Genomic DNA, 25,270 nt, shown 5'->3' with positions numbered 1-25,270 from the left:
GAGCAAGTGAGGGGGAATGCTGTCACGTGCACTTTCAAGTGCGAGATGCGCTGTTATGTGTTGTATACCCGCCAAATGGGAAAATGCAAAGTTCCCCGTGTGTTAAGTATCCATTTCCATGTCTATAAAATGTGAGATTTTCTCGTGTCACAGTGATCGTGTGAGAAAGCCCCAAAAATGCATTCGTGTCACGCTAACTCCTTGGCACTCAATAGATAATGCGTATCAACGACAAAAGAGATCCTTTATACGCAATACGCACGAAGTTGTTTCCCGTGCCTCCGATGAGCTACGGTTGGCTAAGTACGGTGCGAAAGAAGTTCAACATAGGTACTGTACTTACACTATTACGGGTTGAGCGGTGGTTAGCCCTCTGTACAATGAACATCACTGGGTACCACGTTTCGATCAAAGCGAATGTTAATGGCCAATGTGTAGAGGTACGTGACCAACAGCGTGGTGAGCCTCATTCGAACGTGGGATTGACGCACGGCTGTAATTATTCAATTATGCAAATAGTAATTAATAATACTACTGTAGTCATATGAAGTTACACTGTTGACCATTATCTTAAGGGCATCACCTAACGAAGCATTCCAGCAATCCCCTCAGATGTGTCAGGGTAGTTGGAGGTTGACGATGCTTATTGAGTCACCTGCTTCTATCCTCGTGTATGGCAATGTTTTCAGGAGCTAAATGCCGATGTCAAGGTCTGACCGAGACTGGCAATGTGCTGCAAGTTGCTTAGTCGTTCATTAGTGGATTTTTTTTTGTTCCATTTCAGGTAGGGGGGGGGGGGCTTTTAAAAGCTTCACGGAGTCGAAACGACCTTAATTTTGTCTTACACGGTATTTTGAACGTCGGAGCACGTGGTTTCCCGCCCCGTAAACCTGACGGACAGAACACGTTTGGTGATTAAAAGATTAGGTGGTTTCGGTGCAAGGCTGATTTTATATAAAAATATATATTGCTGTGTTGTCATTAGGGACACTTATATAGGAAAAGTTTAATTAACCGACAGCTATTCATGAAATGTGTGAAAAGGTCGGAGTTTGATACACGTGGAGTGGGTTCAACTGAGTCGCAGACGTGAACTTTGGAGGCAGAGCATTTATTAAGTTCCAACACACGGGGTAAACTTTCCCCTTAACACAATAACAACCTCCGGTGGTGACCACCCGGCTAACCACACTAGTTACTACACTAGTTACTACACTAGTTACCACACTAGTTACCACACTAGTTACTACACTAGTTACCACACTAGTTACCACACTCGTTACTACACTAGTTACTACACTAGTTACTACACTAGTTACCACACTAGTTACCACACTAGTTACTACACTAGTTACCACACTAGTTACTACACTAGTTACCACACTAGTTACCACACTAGTTACTACACTAGTTACCACACTAGTTACTACACTAGTTACCACACTAGTTACTACACTAGTTACTACACTAGTTACCACACTAGTTACCACACTAGTTACTACACTAGTTACTACACTAGTTACCACACTAGTTACTACACTAGTTACCACACTAGTTACTACACTAGTTACTACACTAGTTATCACACTAGTTACTACACTAGTCACCACACTAGTTACTACACTAGTCACCACACTAGTTACTACACTAGTTACCACACTAGTTACCACATTAGTTACTACACTAGTTACCACACTAGTTACCACACTAGTTACTACGTAACTGTTAACTACGGACCCGGGACCAACAACATCTGCCCGGGTCCACGTGCTGGAAGACTCGTAGATCGTACACGAAGGGTTTCTTTCCCGGGATGAACAACAACCACGATCCCTCTCGGGACTCGGCTTATATTCTCTGCGGCGTGGCCACCTGCGCCCTTGGCCACGTCCACCTTCCAGAACCATCGGGAAGGACCTGGGTACCAATCACGTGATCACCCTAGCCCCCTCTTGGGGACCCCTCTGTCATCTCAACCGGTCACGTGTCCTCCCGGGTCAACCAGAGTGCCATGGTCTCACACGACTTTCCCCTGAGGTCGGGACCACACACCGTGTCCTGTAGGGCCGGCACTGCACTTACAGCGTGGTGACATCCAGCGATGTCACTACACATGTGCCGAAATAAAGTTAGATATTAGAAAAACTGTAGAGGGTTTTAATGTTAGTATAAACAGGTGCCACTATAGTTTTTTACTGCAGACAATTGGAGATTATTTTTAAGGTAAAACTGTTAAAGTTTCATGGATAAAATGTGTTTTTTTTTAGGATCCTGGTAGCTTATTTTTTATATCAAGATTGTGGTGATGGAACTTGTGTTTACAGAAGCGATAGGGATGTACTGTAGACAGTTAGGGTGTATCTTCATGACCCGCTTTAGTAGTTTCCCCTTCTGCATGAAACAAACAAGAAAACACAAATGCTTTAACAATATACAGCGGAAAAATCGCAAATATAACAAAACATGAGTTACTTTGCATTGCAATTTAAACCCGATAAGATTCAGTCAAGACCAATTCAATCCAGTGCTTCAACCATTTGACCAGTTCATCCCCCCCCCCCGCCCTGTGTATTTGTGTAAATGTTTACTTTAGGTCAGCGTTCATTCCACTACAGGTATATATGTACATGTTTGACTCCTTCCCCCCTCTTGTCTGCGCTATGCAAAGTATGGGGTCACGGGTGTTTTTCACCCAATACAGAATTCCTAACCAGCCACGAGGAATGACGCCATTAATCACCCTTAGCTCTGCGGGAAGGGCATGGGGGTGAACATCGTACAGTTGGACGAATGCCATTGGTTTGGATCATTGAGTTTGTTTCCAGGATTGTTATTTTATCTATATATATAAAAGGGAAATTTGTGATTATGTGTGTCTGTTCAAAATGTTTAGCGTACTTCCCGACATGCAACAAACTTGAAATTTGTCATGTGTCGTGTACACCATGCAAAAAATATGAAAATAAACTTTTGTATTTTTTTTTTGGGGGGGGGTGTCGCAATAATGCATATATTTTGCACGGCAAGTGAGCTGTGACATCACATCTGTCATGTCTCCATGCGGAAGCGTCACGCAGTGTGCCTGCTCATGTCACCCCCCCCCCAAACCTCCGCGAGTAAAGAGCCATACAAATGTGTTGCAGGTCTAAGGCGTTCTTCGCGCAGCATTGCTTTATTATTTGAGTCGTTTACTGCCGTACGCACCCTGAAAGTTGTGTGGTGTGTCTGCAGCAAGCGCGTGTACGTGTACCTCTGGACGCGCGCGCGCGTGTGTGTGTGGGGGGAGCGGTGGTGTAGTGGTTAGCGTGCTGTCTGTGTGTGGGGGGAGCGGTAGTGTAGTGGTTAGCGTGCTGTCTGTGTGTGGGGGGAGCGGTAGTGTAGTGGTTAGCGTGCTGTCTGTGTGTGGGGGCGAGCGGTAGTGTAGTGGTTAGCGCGCTGCGCTATGAACCCGGCGACCCGAGTTCGATTCCCGTTCACGGCTACCACCGGTGACGATTATTTGAACCGGTCCTGGGCCTCCCCTAGGTCGACTCAGCCTCAAACGAGTAACTGGTGTGGTGTGTGAACATCGCCACTGGGGGGACAAAGGCGGCCGGGCGTGGTGCTGTCTACCCACACCCTCGTGTGCCGTGCCGGCCTTAATAGGTGCTCGCTAACAGCACTTGCCCCCTACAGTCTCACAGGCTACACGGGGGATTTTTGTCTTTATCCTGTCTGTGTGTGTGGGGGCAGCGACTGCGTAGCGATTCGCGCGCCGCGCTACGAACCCGGATTAGATTCCTGCTCATCGCCACTGGGGAGACAAAGGCGGCCGGGCGTGGTGAATCCAAGTCCCGGGCGAAGCCGGGTAGTAAAGCCACGTGGAGGAATTTAACATGCTTACAGTGCGGTATAAAGTCGCACAATGTATGCGCAGTGTGTTACACTTCTTTCGTACCGTACGTAGCCAAACGTTCGAATCGGAGGTGCGGACAACGGTTCGTTTGCAAAAGTTGTGGCAATTGGTGTTGTGCAATTGGTGTTTTATTTTTTTTAAAGAACCCATGTGTGAAACATCACACTTACAAGGAAATTGGTTCCCTAAGTAATCGGCAACGTATATGCGAAACAACGCAAAGCGTGGCGACTTATCGCGGGGATTCCTGTGTGACAAAGTTTGTTTATGTCAGCACGGGAGGTGGGTGGAAGGGGGGGGCACACCGCTTCCGCCTCTTTGTGACGTCATAATAATCACAAGCACGTGACTATGCATTAACTGGGAGACGATTTTGGTGGCCTGCCTTCACCACGTGCCCACTGTCGTGCGAGACGGCATTCCAATTTAGAGGCTAAACATAAATCAAAGAGTAGAACTGTGTTGAAAATGTAATAGGATGCTAAAACAATTGCCACTATAGTACAGTGGCGATAGAGCCCGTGCTTACACGCAGGAAGAGGCTGGAGATAAACCACGGAACACCCAGCACGTTCCGGAAGCTGCGAGTGTCCTCTGGATTCTCATACAATGTCCCAGCGATCCGACTATTATTGATTCCTGATAACGTATACGTCTTTATTATTATTATTAATGAACTACATCAATGATTTAACTTGACGGCGAGCTAAACAAAACGCTGAGCTTAGCGGTCAAAGTAGGACTATAGGCCCCCTTTGCACAGATAAAGAAGCGTAAGAGGCGCCATGCCAGTCGCTATTTATACCGCCAACGGGGGTGGAGCTGCATTCCCGTGCCGGCTGCCAATCGCGAGTGACAAAGACGCGCACGGAAGCGAAGTGGGGTTGGACGTTTGATGATCATTCGTTTGACGTTCGCAACGGAAGCAACTTGGCCACAGCATTCCAACTGGAACACAAACCGTGTCACCGACCCATTCGGTTTGGGGGTCCTGCATAAATGACGTCACGCGATTTTGGACGATTTTTGGACGATTTTTGACCCGCCCCCCCCCACGTCACACGGCGTCACAAAGAGTCAGACCCCCCTCAAATATGACGTCACAAAGCTCTGCCCCCCCCCCCCCAAATAAAATAAAACATGCTTCAAATCGCTTTAAACTATTGTCATTGTAGTGCGTATTTAATGTGTCGCTGCACTCTGATGTTGTAGGAGAAAACATTTATTAAAAAGTATATTTGATCAAGTAGAACGTGTTGTCTATTTTTATTTAAAGTTGCGCATTTTGATGTGACGTCACATTTCTCACCCCCCCCCCCCCATGGTCACGCATCGTCACAAATGTCTGACCCCCCCCCCCCCCCAGGTGCGTGACGTCATTTATGGACGGCCCCTTATCCGTATTCTTGTTCAGGGAAATTAAGCGTTCAGGTCCATACGGCGTTACAGCCATTTCAATACGGGCAAACCGAGAGATGAAATGTGTTTGTGTTTCTCTCTTGCGATGGGACTTAGTAGGATGAACGTTGTGATTTATAAGGGCACGGGGTGACCAATAAGGTCTGAATTGGTCCGTATAAAGGTAGGGCACTGATAAAGGGTTGACAGGTATGGGGATAGGATGGGAAGCACTCGTGAGAATGTGTGGTGCCACCGGTGAAGGGTTTGGCTAAGTTTGACTTTCGTTGCGAAAGTCAAACGAATGTCAAACGTCCGACCAAATTTAAACTTTCCTTCGGTAAGAAACTCAACTATTGTCTCTCTATAACACTGCCTCAGTGGGCGGGGCTACACCCATAGTGGGCGGGGTTACACAACCAACGGGCGGGGATACACCACTAGTGGGCGGGGCTACACCACCAATGTGCGGGGGCAATACCACAAGTGGGCGGGGCTATATCACTAATGGGCGGGGGCTACACCACGAATGGGCGGGGATATACATCTCGTGGGCGAGTCTGTTTCACCCAGTGGGTGGGGCTATATCATCAGTGGGCGGGGGCTACATCACAAATGGGCGGGGCTGTGGATATACAGTCCCGCACACGTGGCCGCCAACCTCAGCACCGTTATATCGCTGCTGCTGCTGCGTCTTGTGACACCGCCACGTGTTTTCCTTCCCTCCACTTCGCTTTATCTCATCTCGCGGCAGGCATCAGGGACGACTGCAGCAGCAGCATAAAGCGACGATAACACAACGCGGCGGTGGGCAGCAGCTAGCCGGAGATACATTGAACAGCACGCGGCACGATGCAGACCGCTTCGGGCATCTCGCGCCGGCCGGCGCTGGGCAAGCATCTGCTGCGGTCGATGTCGCAGACTCTGGCTCCCGGCTGTGGTCGGGCGGCCACCGCGGCAGTCGGCCTCGGGAGGTTCTCGTGCCGGCGGAGCGTGGCCACGGGCTCACGGCTGGAGCTGGGCAAGGCCGAGCCGTCGCCACTGAGCCTCGCAACGCTGCAGCCCAGCTCGGCAGCACGGCCCCGCGATACGTGAGTGGCGGGTGACGTCTGTGTGTCTGTGTGTGTGTGTGCGCGCACGTTATAAACAGTAACATCAGCGGCAGCCTGTGGTCAATCGACTGTTTGGTGAAGGCCTCCCCATAACGTGTACGTTGTCTGACCATACTTCGCCACGGTGGACAATGCGGGTTGGTGCAGCGGAGAAGATTTGGGACCGGTTCAGGTATCACTCGCCACTGATGGTGGCCGTGAGCTGCAATCGAACGTAAAAAAAAAGTCGGCCTCATGACGCAGCCGTCTTGTGTCGAGGCTCAATGAAAATCAGTGGGCGCAGTGGTTACTTTAGCCCACGAAAATAAAGAATCCTCCAACCCGATCGTTCATCATGCCTGAGATGACGTGGGGATATCGGAGCTCATTCTGTCCAAATGTCAAAAGGTCCCGAGTCGCCACTGCACAGAGCCTAGGCTTGAATCATGAGCTTCAAGCCAAAGAAATAGACCAGAGGCTTGTTCCACACACACAGTTCCTTGCTTGTAATTGCCCCTTAGTTCACACTATTTTACTTGGGCAAACTAAGGGGAAACGAGATTGCGTTGTTTATTAATGCAGCCGACCCGCAGGTGCGAGTGGGTGATTCGGTGGGATCAGTGGCGCAGCAGTTTACGCACCGCGCTACGAACCCGGATGACCTTGGTCTGTGATGAGCGTCAGTGTGTGGCACGCGATCGCACGATTTGTACCGGGCTGGACATCCTTAAAGGTCAACTCGCTCTGAAATAAAACGTTGTAAATATTGCCAAAGTGGAGGGGGGCGGTGCAATACGAATGTAGCCGTGCTGACCTTAATGCGTGAGCCCTTAACGTCACTAGCTCCAGCAGTTTTCACGACTCTGTCGGGGAGATTAAAAAAAAATCGACAGTGTGAAGTGCAGCTGGTGTATGAGGAATTCGCTCGGGCTAGCGCAGGGGTGGGGTAACCTTTCAAAGAAGAGCCACGTGTTTTTGTTTTTGTCTTTGACCAAAATAGTTTGAGAGCCGTATCGCACGCACAGCCACTTGAACACGAACATAGCGAGCAGCAGGCATACCGGAGATGACGAATACACATTGTGACTTAAATAAACGAAATAGGTTTTTTTTTCTCCATTTAGTTATTCTTTAACAATGCAGTTTCACAGGTCACTTTTTTTGTCACCGAGACAGTGACCCATTCCCTGCCATTTTTAATCCATTATTTTTGCGTTAAATTACGTTCTAAGATTCACGGTTTTTTTTTTGTAAACACCTTCCCGTAAAGGGGCAGCCAACGAGCCGCAAGGGGGAAGGCAAAGAGCCCCGGCATGAGGTTGCCGATCCCTGGGCGAGTGTGATGTGCATTATCCATGACGCCAGGGAAGAGGTGGGCACATTTTTTGACTCACGGGCCACAATGGGTTCTAAAATTTGACAAGAGGGGCCGGGCCAGGAACAGATGGATGGAGTGTTTGTGTGAACTCATATAAATGACATGTAAAAATCATTACATGAAAGGATTTGGCCTTTAACAGGTAGCAAAGCATTTATTTGCAAGGCAATTTAACAAATTGCACGAACATGAACAATACAAAAACATGTCGTAACTCCCGGTCAAAGTGCGCTATCTAATGGGGAAATGGGGGCATTACAGGAGAAAGGTAAAATTTAATTTAATAATAATATTTGGACAAGTTCGGCGGGCCGGATTAAAAAGCCCAACGGGCCATACACGGCCCGGGGGTCCAGGGTCTACCCTGGCACCACGTGTTAACGAGTTTCCCCCCACTACATGTGTCCTCTCAAAATGCACCCAGTCTGGCAGAAGCATTCTGGCAACATCGGAGTAACAGAGACCATGCTAAAGAGCTCTTTCCAATGGACACATTCGAGTTGCCGTCAACATGGGAATGTGGCATGCCCACTGCAGCTCATGCCCTTCAATTGAGAGCATAACCCAATGCCCTTTGGATCAGGACCATGCTTTAAATGTACAGCTCTGACTCATCTGGTGAAATTATGGATGGATATTGAATTCATCTGACTGGTACATTTGTGCAGATCACTTTAATGTGATTGCAGTTGAATGTGTTTTTGCTGCCCACTCTGTATAGCCCAGCTGGCAATCTTGTGTGCACGACCACATGGGTCCCTATCTATTCCCATCGTTATGTTTGATTAGTTATGGAAGCAGGGCACACAGCCAGTCTAAAAATGGATCGTTTTAATAATTATAAAGTGTGCATGGATTTTCTTTTGTCATGCCTCATTCAGACCACTTTGTGATATGTCCCAGTGCCCACACAAGCATTGAATGGCGCATGCCTGTCGGTTTACCATTTCGAGTACTGGAAATTCCACATTCCTATGGCAGAGCCAGTGTCTTAGCCCAACTGTTGGGGGGCAGTTTGCATGAAGCAACCACACCTGACTGCACAAAGTAACGGTGACTCCAGAGTGATGAGTTGACCCCTCCAACCTGGGATTGAAACTTCCCACCTTGCTGTTGTGAGACAAGCACTCGAAGCACAGCACCACGAACATCAGATGCTCCACATGACTAAAGAGATACTGAAGATAGGCACTGCTGGAAGCCAGCCCTGCCAACAGAAGAAGAAGAAGAAATTGGACAGGATGGGACTTGGTGGTGGTTCAGATTAAAGGACAAGCAACACGTCCTCACGGATACATAATGGGTCATTGCTTTTCCACGGTATGGATACACACTTCTCGCTCGTATTATTTGTGCAGCGTGCCCTTGGCTGTCTACCTTGGAGCGCTGCCCACCTTGGAGTGCTGCCCACTAGTGCTGTGTGGAGTGATGTCAAGTGGAGCATGTTTAGTAAACCGTTTATTTTCTCAATTTCTAAAATAAATATAGAGTCGCAAGCCCACACTAACATCTCAGAGCAGATGGACGCAGCTTTGGCCACCAGTGTTGAGCATCATATTCAGAAATTGTCGTTAGAACGATGATGTGGAGGGCACGATTGACGGATCCTATTACCTGTGTTTACCAGGGAATCATTTCTACTATCTGTGCGGTTGTCCTCGGATAAACGGAGATAACAGAATGATGGTGATGATGGCAATCTCGGGGCTGAGTTGACCCTGTGGCTATTTCACCTGGGATATATCCTAGCCATTCACAGCGAAACTCCTTTTATCCGATTTGATGTGGAGGGCTCTAGGGGTAGATCCTATTATCCACATTGTTGTCTGTGCAATAATGCCCAGTGTGGCACGGGTAAACACGGATAATCGATTGAATTTTACACCACTTCAGGATCACCCCTTTTTCTTTTCACAAAGGCTCGCATAATAGGATGAAGTGAGAATGTGTCAGCGACCACTTCTGGGTGACTTACCCACGGATGATGGGAAGAGTTTACCAACACTTCTCAGTTACTCCTCCTATCTGTAGATGGCGAGTATGAAGTATCCACTCATAGGCAACATGATTTTACACAAATCGATTGGGTGCCCTGATAATACAAGTATTGGAAATCCATGCCTCTGTTACAAGGAGTTTCACTGTACAGTACTTTAAAAAATGTTTGCCCAAGCTGGACTGCTGATCCAACACCGTTGAGATCCTGGATTCCTGAGTAGTCACACGAGATGTAACCAGACACCCGAGTCGATGGAGTTGGAAAAGTCAGCCGAGCATCTCCACCAAGACATGAATCACTCGGAGACCAATTGGGACATGCTTGGTGTATGATGACAATTGAATGTGTACTCCAATGTCTGTCGATTAACTGTACCAAATCTTACACAGAATACTGTTTAAACAGTAAAAACATGTTGAAATCTTCACCTGACGTAAGTCAACGAAGTAGTTACACTTCTTTTTACTCATTACCTCTATAAATGCAGTCAAAACATCTTTGCACAAAAGTGTCATGGTCGTCATTGTGGAGAATATAACAAAATAATTCAGCAGACTGTTTATATGACAATATCTGTCCATCCACACCAAAAAAGCCCCAAAGTTTCCCATCAACCACAAGGCCCCTCTGGGAATGCACAACCACAGCAGCACATGAACGGACTGTGGACGGGCTTTGACACACAGTGGGTACTGGGAAGTGTAAAGAATACTTTTGTCTTTTGCGTGATGGGACAGATGTGTGGAGATATATTGTCTGCCTATTTTTTTATTTTTTTAATGGCATTTTTTTTCATGGACTCAAAATCCCTCTTTAAATATCTAATGCAGGAGTATTACATTTATCCAGCTGTTTTGTGGCACTGGTTGAGTGCACTTGACTCACAATCAGAAGGTTGTGAAGTCAAATCCCAGTCAGGGGTAAACTTTTAATCTATGATTCCTCAGTGTTGGATATAATATGCACCGATATGAGAGGCAGCAGTTGCATGATGGAGATAGCAGTGTAGGATAGCGTGGGTAGGATTTGCTCAAAATTGACGACATATTTATCCCTCTAAGACCGAAACATGAGGATTTATCCACAAGTCTGGCTGTCGCCTGATGCTGCTGGTTGTAATTACCAGCGAAACCTCGTACTCAAATTGTAAATGTTGTGGGTTTACTCTCCAACACACCGGTGTGCTAAACTAGTAACGAATTGGCATGTTTTGTTTACCTGACAAGCCGTACTAATTGGCTGTATCGGGTGGTGGCGGGTTTAACGACACAGTTATTTTTATACGATCTAATCCAAAACCTGTTTTATGGAGATAACGGTGTCTGTCATAGGAATTGGGAATTTTCACCACTGGCTTTGGGCCACCTGTGGAGATGAGCATCGCCCCAATGCTTCTTAAAATCTTTGACTTTAATAAATTTTAACAACACAATTGAGGATTGTTTAAATCTAAATTGATAAATGATGCAATATGCACGTTTAACACTAATCAAGGAATCGGCCAATGATCCCAATGTAAGAACGTTTTTAGATTTAGCGAGGCTTTCTTGGGTAAGCGAAGGAGTGTTGTTACCAATGTTTTGTGTTGCGGGCACACTTTGGTGACATTCACAAGACAGCAGAGGTTGGCCTTGACTTTGAGTGCACGTGGCATGCTTTGGAAGGCTGTGCAACAGGCTGCACTGATGGCTATAAATTGCCTGCAGTGATGCGCTGTAAAGTAACTCTAGCATGGCCACACATGGCCCAGTGTGTAATGTGAAGCCACTATGTACCCAGCCCACCAATCACATCCCTCTTTTTTACAGCAAGGGTCTGGGGACTCATCAGACTCAAACCCACATCTGTCTGTCTGTGCTATTGGTAGACACTTTCAAACGTCTATCGTAAAATGAAAAAAAAATCGTAATAAATATAACACGCTTAATGTTCATTTTAAGGGTTTGTTTATACGCGACATGTTGTATATACTACACTAAATGGATAAAATTGTTCAACCTTTAATATCTATTAGCATGAGTTTTACTGAATTATGCTACATTTCAGCTTGGAGCTACATTGCACAACCGTGAGAACCTATGCAGTAGCATACAAGGCATCGTATCTGAGTGAGCTTATCAGATTGGTTTATGATGAGTATACTTCTTATTGCTGATAGATAATCTAGCGCACTGAGAGTGGACTTGTCTATCTGATGCATTTGTTTTAATGTGCAACCAAAACTCTGACCACAATCACAGTACAACGGAAGATTACAGTGCAATTCAATACTTTTTTTAATAGCATCAACCTACAAAGATGTAATCTCACACAATGAATTGGATGACCAAATTTTTTTTTTAATAAATAGACATCTTGACACCCAGTCACTGCCAATGTAACCGGCAATTACCTGGCTGGAAATACACAATGGCTGTCCTGTCTGCTATTCCACGTTGCCCGGAGCTTTGGTGACAATGTTCCACAAGCCGCCGCGATCGACCGGACATTCGTCTGGCCCTTGAGTCGCCCGGTTCGACATGAAACGATGCTCTGCTGGGGGTGGAAAATTCAAGAGTGGAAATTCCACGGACGCATTCGAAAATAGATTTTGTTGCGCTAAATTTGGAATCGGATGCAGAGTCATGCTTCCAAATACAATTCCACTCATTTCCACTAATTTCGCACGGATATTGCTGATGAACATTATTTGATCACGGCAGTTAATGGGTATTAATGGATATTAATTGCAGGAAATTTATTGAAGAATTTTACGAAGAAGGCTCCAAATTTTGGCGAATGTGAAGTTTGAGCAAAACGAAAGTTATTTACAAATTCGCTGAACAGAATTCATTAGTTGTTGGAAGGACACAATTGGAAAATACATCAATTAAATGAGTACGGCTTTGTGAGAATTAAATGCTGACTGTCCTATGAACAAATTGGCCTTCGCCTTAGAAATGTGGAATTTCCATAGCAGAAGAGCAATGCCCAACAGTCAACGGAGAATTGATACTTTCCATATTTAAGTGCATTTACACACACTTGCTTACTTTTTTGTGGCTCTGCTGGATAGCTCTCCGAAGTGTATTCGGGCTGTATGGCATATTGTCTCGCTTGACATCCGACGTTTCTCGTGGAGATGAGGCTTTGGTTCCTGTAAGATGCTCTCAGCGTGTGGAGTGAAACCTCAGACATCATATTCATGGTTCTTTCGGTAAAGTCACGTAGAAGGGAAACAATAAAATAATAGAAATATAAAACAATAAAATTCTCACGACGTTTCGACTGCAATACAAGCAATCATCATCAGGTGTGAAAACCACAGCAAGAACATTTCTTGCTGTGGTTTTATATTTTTATTATTTTATTGTTTCCCTTCTACGTGACTTTACCGAAAGAACTAAGAATATGAATCCCTGCAGTCACGAAAGCTTTAAATGAAACCTCAGACATCATGTTAAACAACAGAGGCCACAGCCTGATAACACACCTCAGTGCTTTTATTACATATTTGTAATTGTTTATAGATGACCTTTTACACTTCCTGTTTAATTGCAGCCGAGACTTTTGCTTGCATCATTTATCAGAATAGTTCAGCTCTCCAGGGGGGGGTTGGGGAGAATAGAATTGTGGATCATTGGTAAACTGGGTCAGCGTCGCGTGTTCCAGCCACTCGGCCCACCAACCTAGCTCAGTCAAAGTTCACTGCTGTTGTGCTTCTGTTCACCCAGGAAGAGGGGAACACGTCTTTTGCCCAAGCTGGAGGACCTGCTGTTCGACACCATCGCAGAGGGACAGGACAAGATACCCATCGTGAAGTTCATCACCGTGCGTAACTGCCCCGGCTGACCCCCAGTGGCATATTTGCCGTCAGAGGAATAGATTCACCCACGTGAGCAAACTGAGCTCTGTTTGGACGCGTAGCGATAAAGATACAGGGGGAGACCCCCGACTTGACCCAGTCCCAAAGTCACACCACCCAAAAACGGTTTTCAAGGACCAGATTTATCTGTTGAGTTGTTGCAGAACCACCCCCATGCAAAATGTTTGGGCGTACTCCCAATACTCAGTCCCACCAGCAGTACTCGCAGTTCAAGTCATGCGTAACATTATTATCCGTGCATCATTCCATTTGACTCTGCGGAAATGATTCGCCCATGGGTGTTTAAAGCCTTCCACAGTTTTGGTTAATGTTTTATGAATACAAAACCCATTATCACAACGTTTGGGTAAAGAGTGATCCATTTGACCTTGCCACTGGTCGAAAGCGTCTGTGTTTTTCACACCAACTGATGGCAGCGAGGGAGATGAAAGGAGAGTGCAGACAGTCGCATTGCCTGGCTGGGTTGTCAGCTTGCGCATGTCGATGTGACGCACTGTCGCCATGGGCGAACGTGATTCCGGTCAACATAACCTGAACGTGCCATTCAGGTGAACGTGAGTATCACACGGCGGGGGCGGGGGTGGGGCGGGGAGCGTCTGTACGAGCGGCGCCCACCACGGTGTCCCCGTGTCCCCCTCAGGCCCTCAAGGCCACCGGGCTACGTCCGTCGGACCCGCGCCTGCGGGACTCTATGACGACGCTGCGCAAAGCGGTGAAGACGGCGTCCGAAGGGGTCACCCTGGACAAGGAGCTCTTCCGGAGGTGATCACCGCCGGCCGCGCACCGAGAGGTGTCCCGTCACTCACAGTATGTGCGTGCGGGCGCCAGGCAGTCCGGTGGCTCTGGACTCCATTTAACCCCCTCCCGTTCCGATGACGTACGCGTTCGTACGTGCACGTCATCCGTAAGAGGCCATGCGGGGAGAGCGCACGGCACGGTTTGGCGCCAGCTATCGTAGAGTGCGGTCGTGTCGCTGCAGTTCTCTGCGGTGAGTACAACGGCGCTACGCCTGTCTAAATAATGTAACGCTGAGCCGCTTGTGCGTTCTGAGATTCAGCGGTGAACGGGACACCACGCACCCTGCGACTTGCAGACGTCTCGGAATGGAGAAGGGTTAATAAAGATGGCCGGATGGCTTGAGAGGTCAGAGCGCTGGGCTGGCACCGTTGGGGACGAGGGTTTGATCCGGGCAGCCGTCTGATTAAACCGGACTCTCAAGTGGAGTGAGTTGATGTTCTCAGGCTGAGGAACATTGGACATCACTTCGCACAACACACAGTTCAATTCACACACACAGAGCAGGGAGCTGTACAGCGTAACCGTATATCTGATGTTTCAATAATTTAAATTGTTGTTCTCTATGCGGGTGTCTGCAGACACCTTCCACATTCCACAGCGACTTTGGAATTCGCATAATTACATACACTCTGTGGAGAGAAACAGACAATCACGTGACAATCGTGCCTTGGTCACTTCACAATTATTAGTGGGGTGATTTATCCGCTTGGTCAAAACACGTTACGTGTGTTTACTGTGTGTCCCGCTGAGTTAAATGTCCAAGGTCAACAACATGCATTTGTTTTTGCAGTCTAACTCAAAGCTGAGTGTCCAGTATCCCATCGTCAGATATGGGTAGACGCTTCTGTGTGATGTTAAAACCCCCTATCGCGTTGCGTTGTTGTGTAATGGCTTAACAAAATAAGCATGTTAGGATTTACGAGGTCTTGTAAATTCCGCTCCCATGCTGTCATACATTAACATCGCTGCTATAGAATACAAATCACTGGACTAAGTGTCGAGCATTAACTGCGCGAGTGTGTTTTCTCTCGTACGAAGCGCAGCTCTAGACCAAGGGGTCACCCTTGCCGATTTTTATTTATCCGCACGCCACGAGAGTTTGCAAAACTGAAATAGTTGTTTGACCAATCACGGTGCACGCAGCGAGCCACACCCCAGGTAGTTGTTTGTGCTGCCCACTGGGCGTTTGTGGGGGCGTGCATGCCCCGCCGGTGCCACGTGGCTCTGATTGTTCTGTGCTTGGCTATCAGTTGAACACGTAGGTTTGGCGAATTTTGCGCTACGAAACCCAGAGACCCCAGTTCGATTCCCACTCGCGGCCAACACCAGTGACGAGTATCTGAACCGGTCCTCGGCCTCCCCTAGATCGACTCAGCCTCAATTGAGTACCTGGTGCGATGTGTAAAAATATTGCCACGAGGGAGACAAAGGCGGCCGGGCGTGGTGCTGGCCACCCACCCTCCACGTTGCGTCGCAAGTTGAACGAAATAAGTTTGATTCCTTGTCGAGGGTATCCATGACTATTGTCTCTTATCGTACCCTCTCACTTTGTCTTAATGATTAGCCACTAACAAAACTAGCCCTGACACAAGCTAGGCTATACACTGGATTTGTACATTCATGCCTGCGTACATATGCATGTGTATGTGAGTGTATGCATGTGTGGGATGTGGTGATGTGATGGTTGGTCAGCACATTATGTTACGATCCTGGCGACGTGCGCTAATTTCCTGGTCACATTTCACGTCGGTGGCATTTGGTCGTCTAAATGCGGTGCGGCCTTCCCCCTCGGCTGTAATCGATGCCTCGCGCGACGTGGGATCATCAGCACTGGGGCGACGCAGATAGCCCAGGCGGTGAACGGTGCTCGTCACACAGCCCGCCCTCTAACAGCTTCTTGACGACGGTACATGGCCCCGACGGGGACTGGAAGGATACGAGCGGAATTATTTTATTTGTATGCGTGTGTGCGTCTTTGTGCATGCGCCCAAAGCTTGATGTGCAGTATTAATATTTTATACCAATGTGCTATTTTTATACTGCACCGTACCATGGGGGGCGGGCGGGGGGTGGAGGGGGTGAGGGTAAAAAAAACCTGCAAGATTTTTCAAACCCGTTAAAGGTCACAAACACTCCCAACACCATGCCCAAGAGCACGACTCGTCGTTAAACGGTTGTGGTTACTCGATGCCGATTGTTCTGCTGCAGTTTTACGGAATGGCGAACCCCATCCTGGTGGCTCGATGAATTAACGACGAGCCGCGGTCGTGCGATTGTGGCCATGCAACCCAAAGTATGGATCTTGGAGTCAACCACGATAGTCTGCGCTCCTTCAACTGAGGAATAGCAAAACTAAACCGACTCTCCTGAAGCCCTGTTGTGGCTAGCGGACCTCGACGTGGTCATTTAGCTCCTGAACGCAAGAATAGAATATAAATTGTTACAGTTCAAGTGCAGATTTTGATTGAAGAATCGATTCTGTCGTTAACATTGTGCTGAATGGCGAGGCTGCAGTGGTGGCGTGTATCCATTAGATGCGCAAATTTATAAAACGTAAAGCACTAATCGTCACACAAGCAAACCGATGCACGCATAGCAAGCTTCAGAATATATATCCACCGATGAATAGATGCCGTTGTTTCATCCCTCTTGCGGCTGTGGGTTCATGCTGAGGCTCCTCGAATGTGCCAACGATATCCTATGCTTACAGCGGGAAACGACGTCCACTCTGCTGCCCATCGATTTGTAAGTCATAATCCCTGATTACGAGGCCTCGTGTCTCCCCAGGTGCGTGAGCAGCAACATCGTGCTGCTGACCCAGGCGTTCCGCCGCAAGTTCGTCATCCCCGACTTTGAGAACTTCACGGCGCAGGTGGACAACATCCACGAGAATGCGCGGGCGCTCACCTGGGGGAAGGTGAGCTACCACCCTCCTCACCTGGGGCAAGGTGAGCCAGCCACCATGCTCCTCACCTGGGGCAAGGTGAGCTACCACCCTCCTCACCTAGGGAAAGGTGAGCCACCACGCTCCTCACCTGGGGGAAGGTGAGCTACCACCCTCCTCACCTGGGGGAAGGTGAGCTACCACCCTCCTCACCTGGGGCAAGGTGAGCTACCACCCTCCTCACCTGGGGCAAGGTGAGCTACCACGCTCCTCACCTGGGGCAAGGTGAGCCAGCCACCATGCTCCTCACCTGGGGCAAGGTGAGCTACCACCCTCCTCACCTGGGGCAAGGTGAGCCAGCCACCACGCTCCTCACCTGGGGCAAGGTGAGCTACCACCCTCCTCACCTGGGGCAAGGTGAGCCAGCCACCACGCTCCTCACCTGGGGCAAGGTGAGCTACCACCCTCCTCACCTGGGGCAAGGTGAGCTACCACCCTCCTCACCTGGGGGAAGGTGAGCCAGCCACCATGCTCCTCACCTGGGGCAAGGTGAGCTACCACCCTCCTCACCTGGGGCAAGGTGAGCCAGCCACCACGCTCCTCACCTGGGGCAAGGTGAGCCAGCCACCACCCTCCTCACCTGGGACAAGATGAGCCACCACCCTCCTCACCTGGGGCAAGGTGAGCCACCACCCTCCTCACCTGGGGCAAGGTGAGCCACCACCTTCCTCCCTGTGTGGGCCAAGTGGAAGTGCGTACTTCGATTCCCCACGTGCAAAATGCCCGTGAAGCAATTGGCCCAAAACCTAGAAATGCGGAAGCTTCCTGAAAAATGGTACGCAAACTCTCATCATGCATTGTGGAGCCTTGTGAGTAAAGCTACGTCAAGCGAGACTACGGTGTGTGCATCCCCATGTAAGCACAAATGTTTTAGTCCACTCGCCCGTTGGCTTTCGAGACCGATATTATCCAGCGGCATTTGTTGAAGTGAGCAAACTTTTGCACTGGTTTTGACTCGTGCAGACGTCGGCTGAGTCAGGTTTCTTAAACAGATGCTGCTGAGTTACCAGACGCAATTGGCAAGAGCACTCCGTCTAAACGATGCAGTTCAACTCAAAAGCAACATTGCATGCAAAGTCACTGTCCGTTGTTGTGGGGCATTATGTGTAAATGGATAATATTAGCACAACTCTGTTCTATGTCTGCACATTGAATTAAATATTCCCAGATATGGAAAGCCATGAAGCTGATGGACTCAATGTATATTTGTATTCGTGTGCGGTTCGTGTGTATTTTTGTAGAGCTGAACACACTATTACCTGGCCGGGTGGCTGTTATTTGAGAGCTCTGCTTGCAGATAGAATGTTCCGAGCCGAAATCCTGGCCAGCTTATCATTCTGCAACATTGTTATGTGGAGAGACTGGTTCCCACCATAGGAATGTAGAGTATATTTCCACCACTGGATCAGGACTGCCAACAAAGATAAGCACCATCCAAAGGTCGTTTAGGACTGGAGACACATTTACTGACTGTCCATGGGACAGCCAACTCAAGGCAACTCGAGTCCGAGTTGCATCGATTTCTCCAAGGGCTGATGTTGTAGGGCAATGCAGTGTGATCAGGAGATTACGCATCGTTTCCATTATGTTCTGAGTTACTCCTGTTGTGAAACCATTGGGTGATACTTTTTCAGAGTCTGTGAGTTAAAGGAGCAAGACCGCTTGATTGAATGTTTAACGAAATATTCCTGCCACCTACAACATATCTCACTGTAACACACAGGGTGACTTAATTTCTCTTAGCCATATTTCTCATGTAGGGAATTCAGGGCAGCTGTGAAGTGAGACCGGCCTGGAAAATCGAGGCTGCAGCCTGATTTTGTGCCAAACAATTGAGTTGTCAAAAAATTTGGAAACTTACGAGCCGGATGACAACTTAAGTTTAAACTTCAGTTATGGCCTCGTGGGAACTATAAATGTGACTTTTACGGCTGTCCAGACCTCTTTAAGTCAGGATCTAAGCAATGTTGGCTCAAGGCACTGACGTGCTTCTTGTTCTCTGAAGCTGCATAGACACCTCTTGTTGTATTCTCCGTCTTTGTGTGTGGGTGTTGTCGTGCATGCTGGATGCAGGTTGCTGACTATATTCCACAACTTGCAAAGTTCAGCAAAGACCTCTGGGGTGTCTCCATCTGCACTGTGGATGGGCAGAGGTGACGTTTTGAATGTAAAATACTTATTTGTAGATAAGGAGCAAGCCTCCTCGCTTTACTTGAAAATTCCCCGTAATTCTTCAGGGCATGGCTGATGTATACATTTAACCGGACGTTATTTAACCAGAGGAAAATGTGTTCGATGCATTGTTTGTTTTGCTGTGAATGTAAAAAGTGAGGATGGTTCTTAAGTTTTCCAAGTCTTCTTCATATTTAAGAGCATCTCCTTGCTCATCACCATCGGTGGCTATGAAAAACCACAAGAAAATATCACATTGGATCCAGTCTCAGTAAAGTATGACCACTATTTTGACTTACTATAAGGTGGCACTTATTTTATCGACTTATTCGGATGATGGGCTGAGTTAACTCCCACGTAAAATCAGATACAGGTTTGCCTTGCTTAATGTAGTACTAGTAGATGTAGTACAGTGAGGGAAAAAAGTATTTGATCCCCTGCTGATTTTGTACGTTTGCCCACTGACGAAGAAATGATCAGTCTATAATTTTAATGGTAGGTTTATTTGAACAGTGAGAGACAGAATAACAACAAAAATCCAGAAAAACGCATGTCAAAAATGTTATAAGTTGATTTGCATTTTAATGAGGGAAATAAGTATTTGACCCCTCTGCAAAACATGACTTAGTACTTGGTGGCAAAACCCTTGTTGGCAATCACAGAGGTCAGACGTTTCTTGTAGTTGGCCACCAGGTTTGCACACATCTCAGGAGGGATTTTGTCCCACTCCTCTTTGCAGATCTTCTCCAAGTCATTAAGGTTTCGAGGCTGACGTTTGGCAACTCGAACCTTCAGCTCCCTCCACAGATTTTCTATGGGATTAAGGTCTGTAGACTGGCTAGGCCACTCCAGGACCTTAATGTGCTTCTTCTTGAGCCACTCCTTTGTTGCCTTGGCCGTGTGTTTTGGGTCATTGTCATGCTGGAATACCCATCCACGACCCATTTTCAAGGCCCTGGCTGAGGGAAGGAGGTTCTCACCCAAGATTTGATGGTACATAGCCCCGTCCATCGTCCCTTTGATGCGGTGAAGTTGTCCTGTCCCCTTAGCAGAAAAACACCCCCAAAGCATACTGTTTCCACCTCCATGTTTGACGGTGAGGATGGTGTTCTTGGGGTCATAGGCAGCATTCCTCCTCCAAACACGGCGAGTTGAGTTGATGCCAAAGAGCTCCATTTTGGTCTCATCTGACCACAACACTTTCACCCAGTTGTCCTCTGAATCATTAAGATGTTCATTAGCAAACTTCAGACGGGCATGTATATGTGCTTTCTTGAGCAGGGGGCCCTTGCGGGCGCTGCAGGATTTCAGTCCACGGCGTTGTGTGTTACCAATTGTTTTCTTGGTGACTATCGTCCCAGCTGCCTTGAGATCATTGACAAGATCCTCCCGTGTAGTTCTGGGCTGATTCCTCACCGTTCTCATTATCATTGCAACTCCACGAGGTGAGATCTTGCATGGAGCCCCAGGCCTAGGGAGTTTGACAGTTCTTTTGTGTTTCTTCCATTTGCGAATAATCGCACTGTTGTCACCTTCTCATCAAGCTGCTTGGCAATGGTCTTGTAGCCCATTCCAGCCTTGTGTAGGTCTACAATCTTGTCCCTGACATCCTTGGAGAGCTCTTTGGTCTTGGCCATGGTGGAGAGTTTGGAATCTGATTGATTGATTGATTGCTTCTGTGGACAGGTGTCTTTTATACAGGTAACGAGCTGAGATTAGGAGCACACTCTTAAAGGGAGTGCTCCTAATCTCAGCTTGTATAAAGACACCTGGGAGCCAGAAATCTTTCTGATTGAGAGGGGGGTCAAATACTTATTTCCCTCATTAAAATGCAAATCAATTTATAACATTTTTGACACACAGTACACGCAATACACACACACAGTACACACACAGTACACACAGTACACACACAGTACACACAATACACACACACAGTACACACACAGTACACACAATACACACACAGTACACACACAGTACACACAGTACACACACAATACACACACAGTACACACACAGTACACACAATACACACACAGTACACACAATACACACACACAGTACACACACAGTACACACACAGTACACACAATACACACACACAGTACACACACAGTACACACACAATACACAGTACACACACAGTACACACACAATACACACACAGTACACACAAAGTTCACACAGTACACACACAATACACACACAGTACACACACAGTACACACAATACACACACACAGTACACACACAATACACTGTGTGTGTACTGTGTGTGTACACATTACACACAGTACACACAACACACACATAGTACACACAGTACACACACAGTACAAACAGTACACACACAGTACACACACAGTACACACAGTAGTACACACAGTATTACACACAGTACATACACAGTACACACACTACACACCACAATCTTGTCCCACATCCGGCCGCATAGCCGCACGTGACTGAATTCAAACCGCATCTAGCGAATTTTGGGTAGAAATCATCGGTAAGCCGCATTTACAGCGAGGAATGGCACAATGAAAAACTCGCATAGAGCGGGGGAAACCTGCAGTAGGAGTTTCACTGCACCTACATGTACGGCTCTTTTGTCAATCCATTGCTGATTGAGGGCCTCCCCATGCCTTTTGGGTCAAGGGGGTTATTTGACCATACTTCACCGTGCTGGTCAGGTCAGGTTGGTGAATCTGAGAGGTCCAGGTTCAGTTCAGATATCACACTCCACTGATGTTATCCGTGGCCAGGAATCGAACTCAGGTCACCAGGTTCACGGTTGAGTGCACTCACCACTCGCCGCGCCTCCACGCAGCCCACTGCAATATTAATGAGCCAGTAAATGCCAACGGCAATTACAATGGAAATATTTGTTATTCGATGCTACAAGTGAGCGTGTGTGTCCGTGTGCGTGTGCATGCGAGTGTGCCTGCGCGTTTAAGCTTAGCACATGACCGTTCAGGCAGCATAGGAGCCAAGTAATGTTAGCTATTGGGCAACAAATGTGTTTGTGAATCTTGACTTTTGCATCATATACAGCGTGCCAACAGTGAGGGTTCCTGTCAAACACAGAATTATGGTTACTCTACCGTGTGGGACACATTATCTCTGTTAGATAACATCATGTTTTGGCATATACCGATTACTGACAACTCACCCAGCACCAAAGATTATTAACTTCGGTGTTCGCTAATAGTGTGCGGGGTAAATATAATAGATGCCAGTCATGTTTCAACGCTCCGAAGCCAAGAATTTATTGTGGCTGTTTGGCTGAAATGTTCAAACTCACAGCAAGAAGGCTTGCGAGTTCGATCCTTCGGTCACCTAGAGCCCCGCCAATCCTTTTGGCGAGTTTAAAAAAAACAAAAAACGGGTGCCACCTTTTTTTCTAGGCGGTCAACGGCGGGTCATCCTGTGAACAACAAAAAAAAAGAACTGGGCCCCCCGCCCTAGAAACTTCGACTTTGGCGACGCTCACTCGCGGCTGCCAGTAGCGACTCGTGCCACCGGCATGCGCCCGTGTGAGCGCGCCAGAAGCGTTGCGGATTGTAAAGTTGTAATCGCTCGCAAGAGTTATCGCGAGGTTTACGTCGAGCGAACTGCAGCTGCTAACCTTTCAGCAATGTCTGTTCGTACTTGACGTACGCCAAAAGCGCAAAAGCCAGGCTATGCAATTGTGTTTCGCGCAGTTGCGGAGCTTAGGCAAACGGATATGGCGAGAATTGTCACGTCACGACAGCCATCAATGTGTACGCGTTGGACTCCTTTTGCACCGAACGCAGCCAGCCGTGATAATCGGAGGTGTGGCGGGGGGGGGGAAGGACAACAAACTAAACACAAAAACACGTTCCTGCGGAGGGAGCTGGTAGGAACGTTGGGTTGCTCGGTCAATGGCCGGGGTAAACGGTGGCGTGGTCCATAATAAAGGTTTTTGGGTTAGATCGCGTTATTTATAAATGTGTCGTAACCCTCCACCACCTGACACGGCCAATCAGCAAAAAAAAGTGTCACGTTGGCGTGGTGTATTCCGCAAATATGCCCGACTGTGAGGGCGGGCACAAGCCGGCGTGAGTAGGTTAAATGTTGAGTTTTATAAGGGCACCACGGGGTGACCAGCCCCTCCCCACCCAGTCCCACCCCTCCCACCCAGTCCCACCCCCCACCCTCCCCACCCAGCCCCACCCTCCCCACCCAGCCCTTCCCCACCCAGCCCCTCCCTTCCCCACCCTCCCCAGCCCCTCCCCACCCTCCCCTCTCCACCCAGCCCCACCCCTCCCATTTTATCCGGGTTTCCGGATACACGTGGACAGACATCCACAGACATACACAATTAATCCCCTGCCTCCTGTGAATTAATCCCGGTTGGGCTTCCAGTCCACTACGTTTCCTACTGGTAATGCCCACTAGGAGCACATTTGTTATATATCCGGGTGTCCGGATACACGTGGACGGACATCCACAGACATACACAATTAATCCCCTGCCTCCTGTGACTTAATCCCGGTTGGGCTTCTAGTCCACTACGTTTCCTACCAGTAAAATGTAAAACGGTATTAACTCTTTGTGATGGCTGATTCGGACCATAATCTGGCAGCTACACCCAACCAGCGCCGACAGCTGATCCCTGGGCTGTGAGGACAAATTCGTCTTTGGCTATGGAACATTGTTTTTTTGGCCAGTATCAAAGATTGAAAAATAAGAATAGGTTTTACCCTTTCTGGCAATGAAACAGGAGTTAGGTTAATATGTTCAAACACCAAATAAATACCTTTTTGCAACGAATAAATTCTGCATTAACCACAAGTGCTTGTGGGTAAAACGTGCGAACAAAACTGCTCTGACAGAATATGCAGTGTCTTTGCCACTGATTGGCCGACACCAGACAGCCTTCTTTGTCGTCTCACCATTGTCAGACCCAGAGAACGGCAACAGTGCAAAGACAGTGCATGCATCAGCGCCGTTTATGGCTCGGGGTCTTCGTAAACGGGGGATCTCTTTTTTCACTCCAGGGCTGTCCTCCAGACAGTCTCGTCCCTTCACCTGATGAAGGCCGCTTGTGTTGTGGCCGAAACGTCGTGATTTTTGTTATTTTATTTTTTACCTACGTGACTTTACCCAATAGAACCTAAGAGTATGGATCCTTGCAGTCACGAAAGCTTTAAATCTAGGATCTCTCGCGCGTCCGCCAGGCACTCGGCGGGCGACACCAAGTTGCCCTTCTGCCTGCAGTCGTGCGTGAAGCCTCTTGTCTACTCTGTGGCTGCCAACGAGCTGGGCACGCAGCACGTGCACCGATACGTGGGCAAGGAGCCGAGCGGACTGCGCTTCAACACCCTCTCGCTCAACGAGGACAGTAAGGGCCCGACACCCAGCGTGGCAACCGCAGTTGCCGCGATTGAATGTTTTTTTTTTGTCCGATACCGTGTAACGTTTTTTGTTTGCGTGGTTGCCTTCGTACGGTGCAAAAGAAGTTTGTACGTGCAGGGTGCGTCAAAAAAATGTGAACGCTTCCGAGAGTTTGCAACAATACCGGGGCTCTGCAGACTACCTGGAGAAGACTCCAGGCCACGTGTTGACAACGGTGGCGGAATAATGGAGACTCTTTGACTTTTTGAAGCTATTAACGTACATTTGTTATCATGTTTCAGTGTATTACCCGTTCTTATTACATGAAAAACGATCGTCCCATGTAAGTGTTAACATTGTTTTTAAG

General features: G+C 47.9%; 1 protein-coding gene across 1 annotated transcript in view; it reads left to right on the top strand.

Moving 5' to 3' along the window:
* The first annotated feature begins 5,920 nt into the window (after positions 1 to 5,920).
* Positions 5,921 to 25,270, top strand: part of LOC116940828 (glutaminase kidney isoform, mitochondrial-like) — a 43,776-nt gene continuing 24,426 nt past the window's right edge. The window contains exons 1-6 of the mRNA XM_032951054.2: positions 5,921 to 6,384; positions 13,475 to 13,571; positions 14,267 to 14,388; positions 17,212 to 17,341; positions 19,442 to 19,521; positions 24,747 to 24,910. Coding sequence (XP_032806945.1) covers positions 6,146 to 6,384; positions 13,475 to 13,571; positions 14,267 to 14,388; positions 17,212 to 17,341; positions 19,442 to 19,521; positions 24,747 to 24,910 — 832 coding nt within the window. The 5' untranslated portion in view covers positions 5,921 to 6,145. The remainder of the gene's footprint in view (positions 6,385 to 13,474; positions 13,572 to 14,266; positions 14,389 to 17,211; positions 17,342 to 19,441; positions 19,522 to 24,746; positions 24,911 to 25,270) is intronic.

Source organism: Petromyzon marinus, chromosome 10, assembly GCF_048934315.1.
Source record: "Petromyzon marinus isolate PM22_M1 ecotype Great Lakes invasive population chromosome 10, UKy_Petmar_22M1.pri1.0, whole genome shotgun sequence".
Lineage (NCBI taxonomy): Eukaryota > Metazoa > Chordata > Hyperoartia > Petromyzontiformes > Petromyzontidae > Petromyzon > Petromyzon marinus.
The sequence above is the reverse complement of the archived record's forward strand: the minus strand, read 5'-3'. Positions and strand labels throughout refer to the sequence as shown.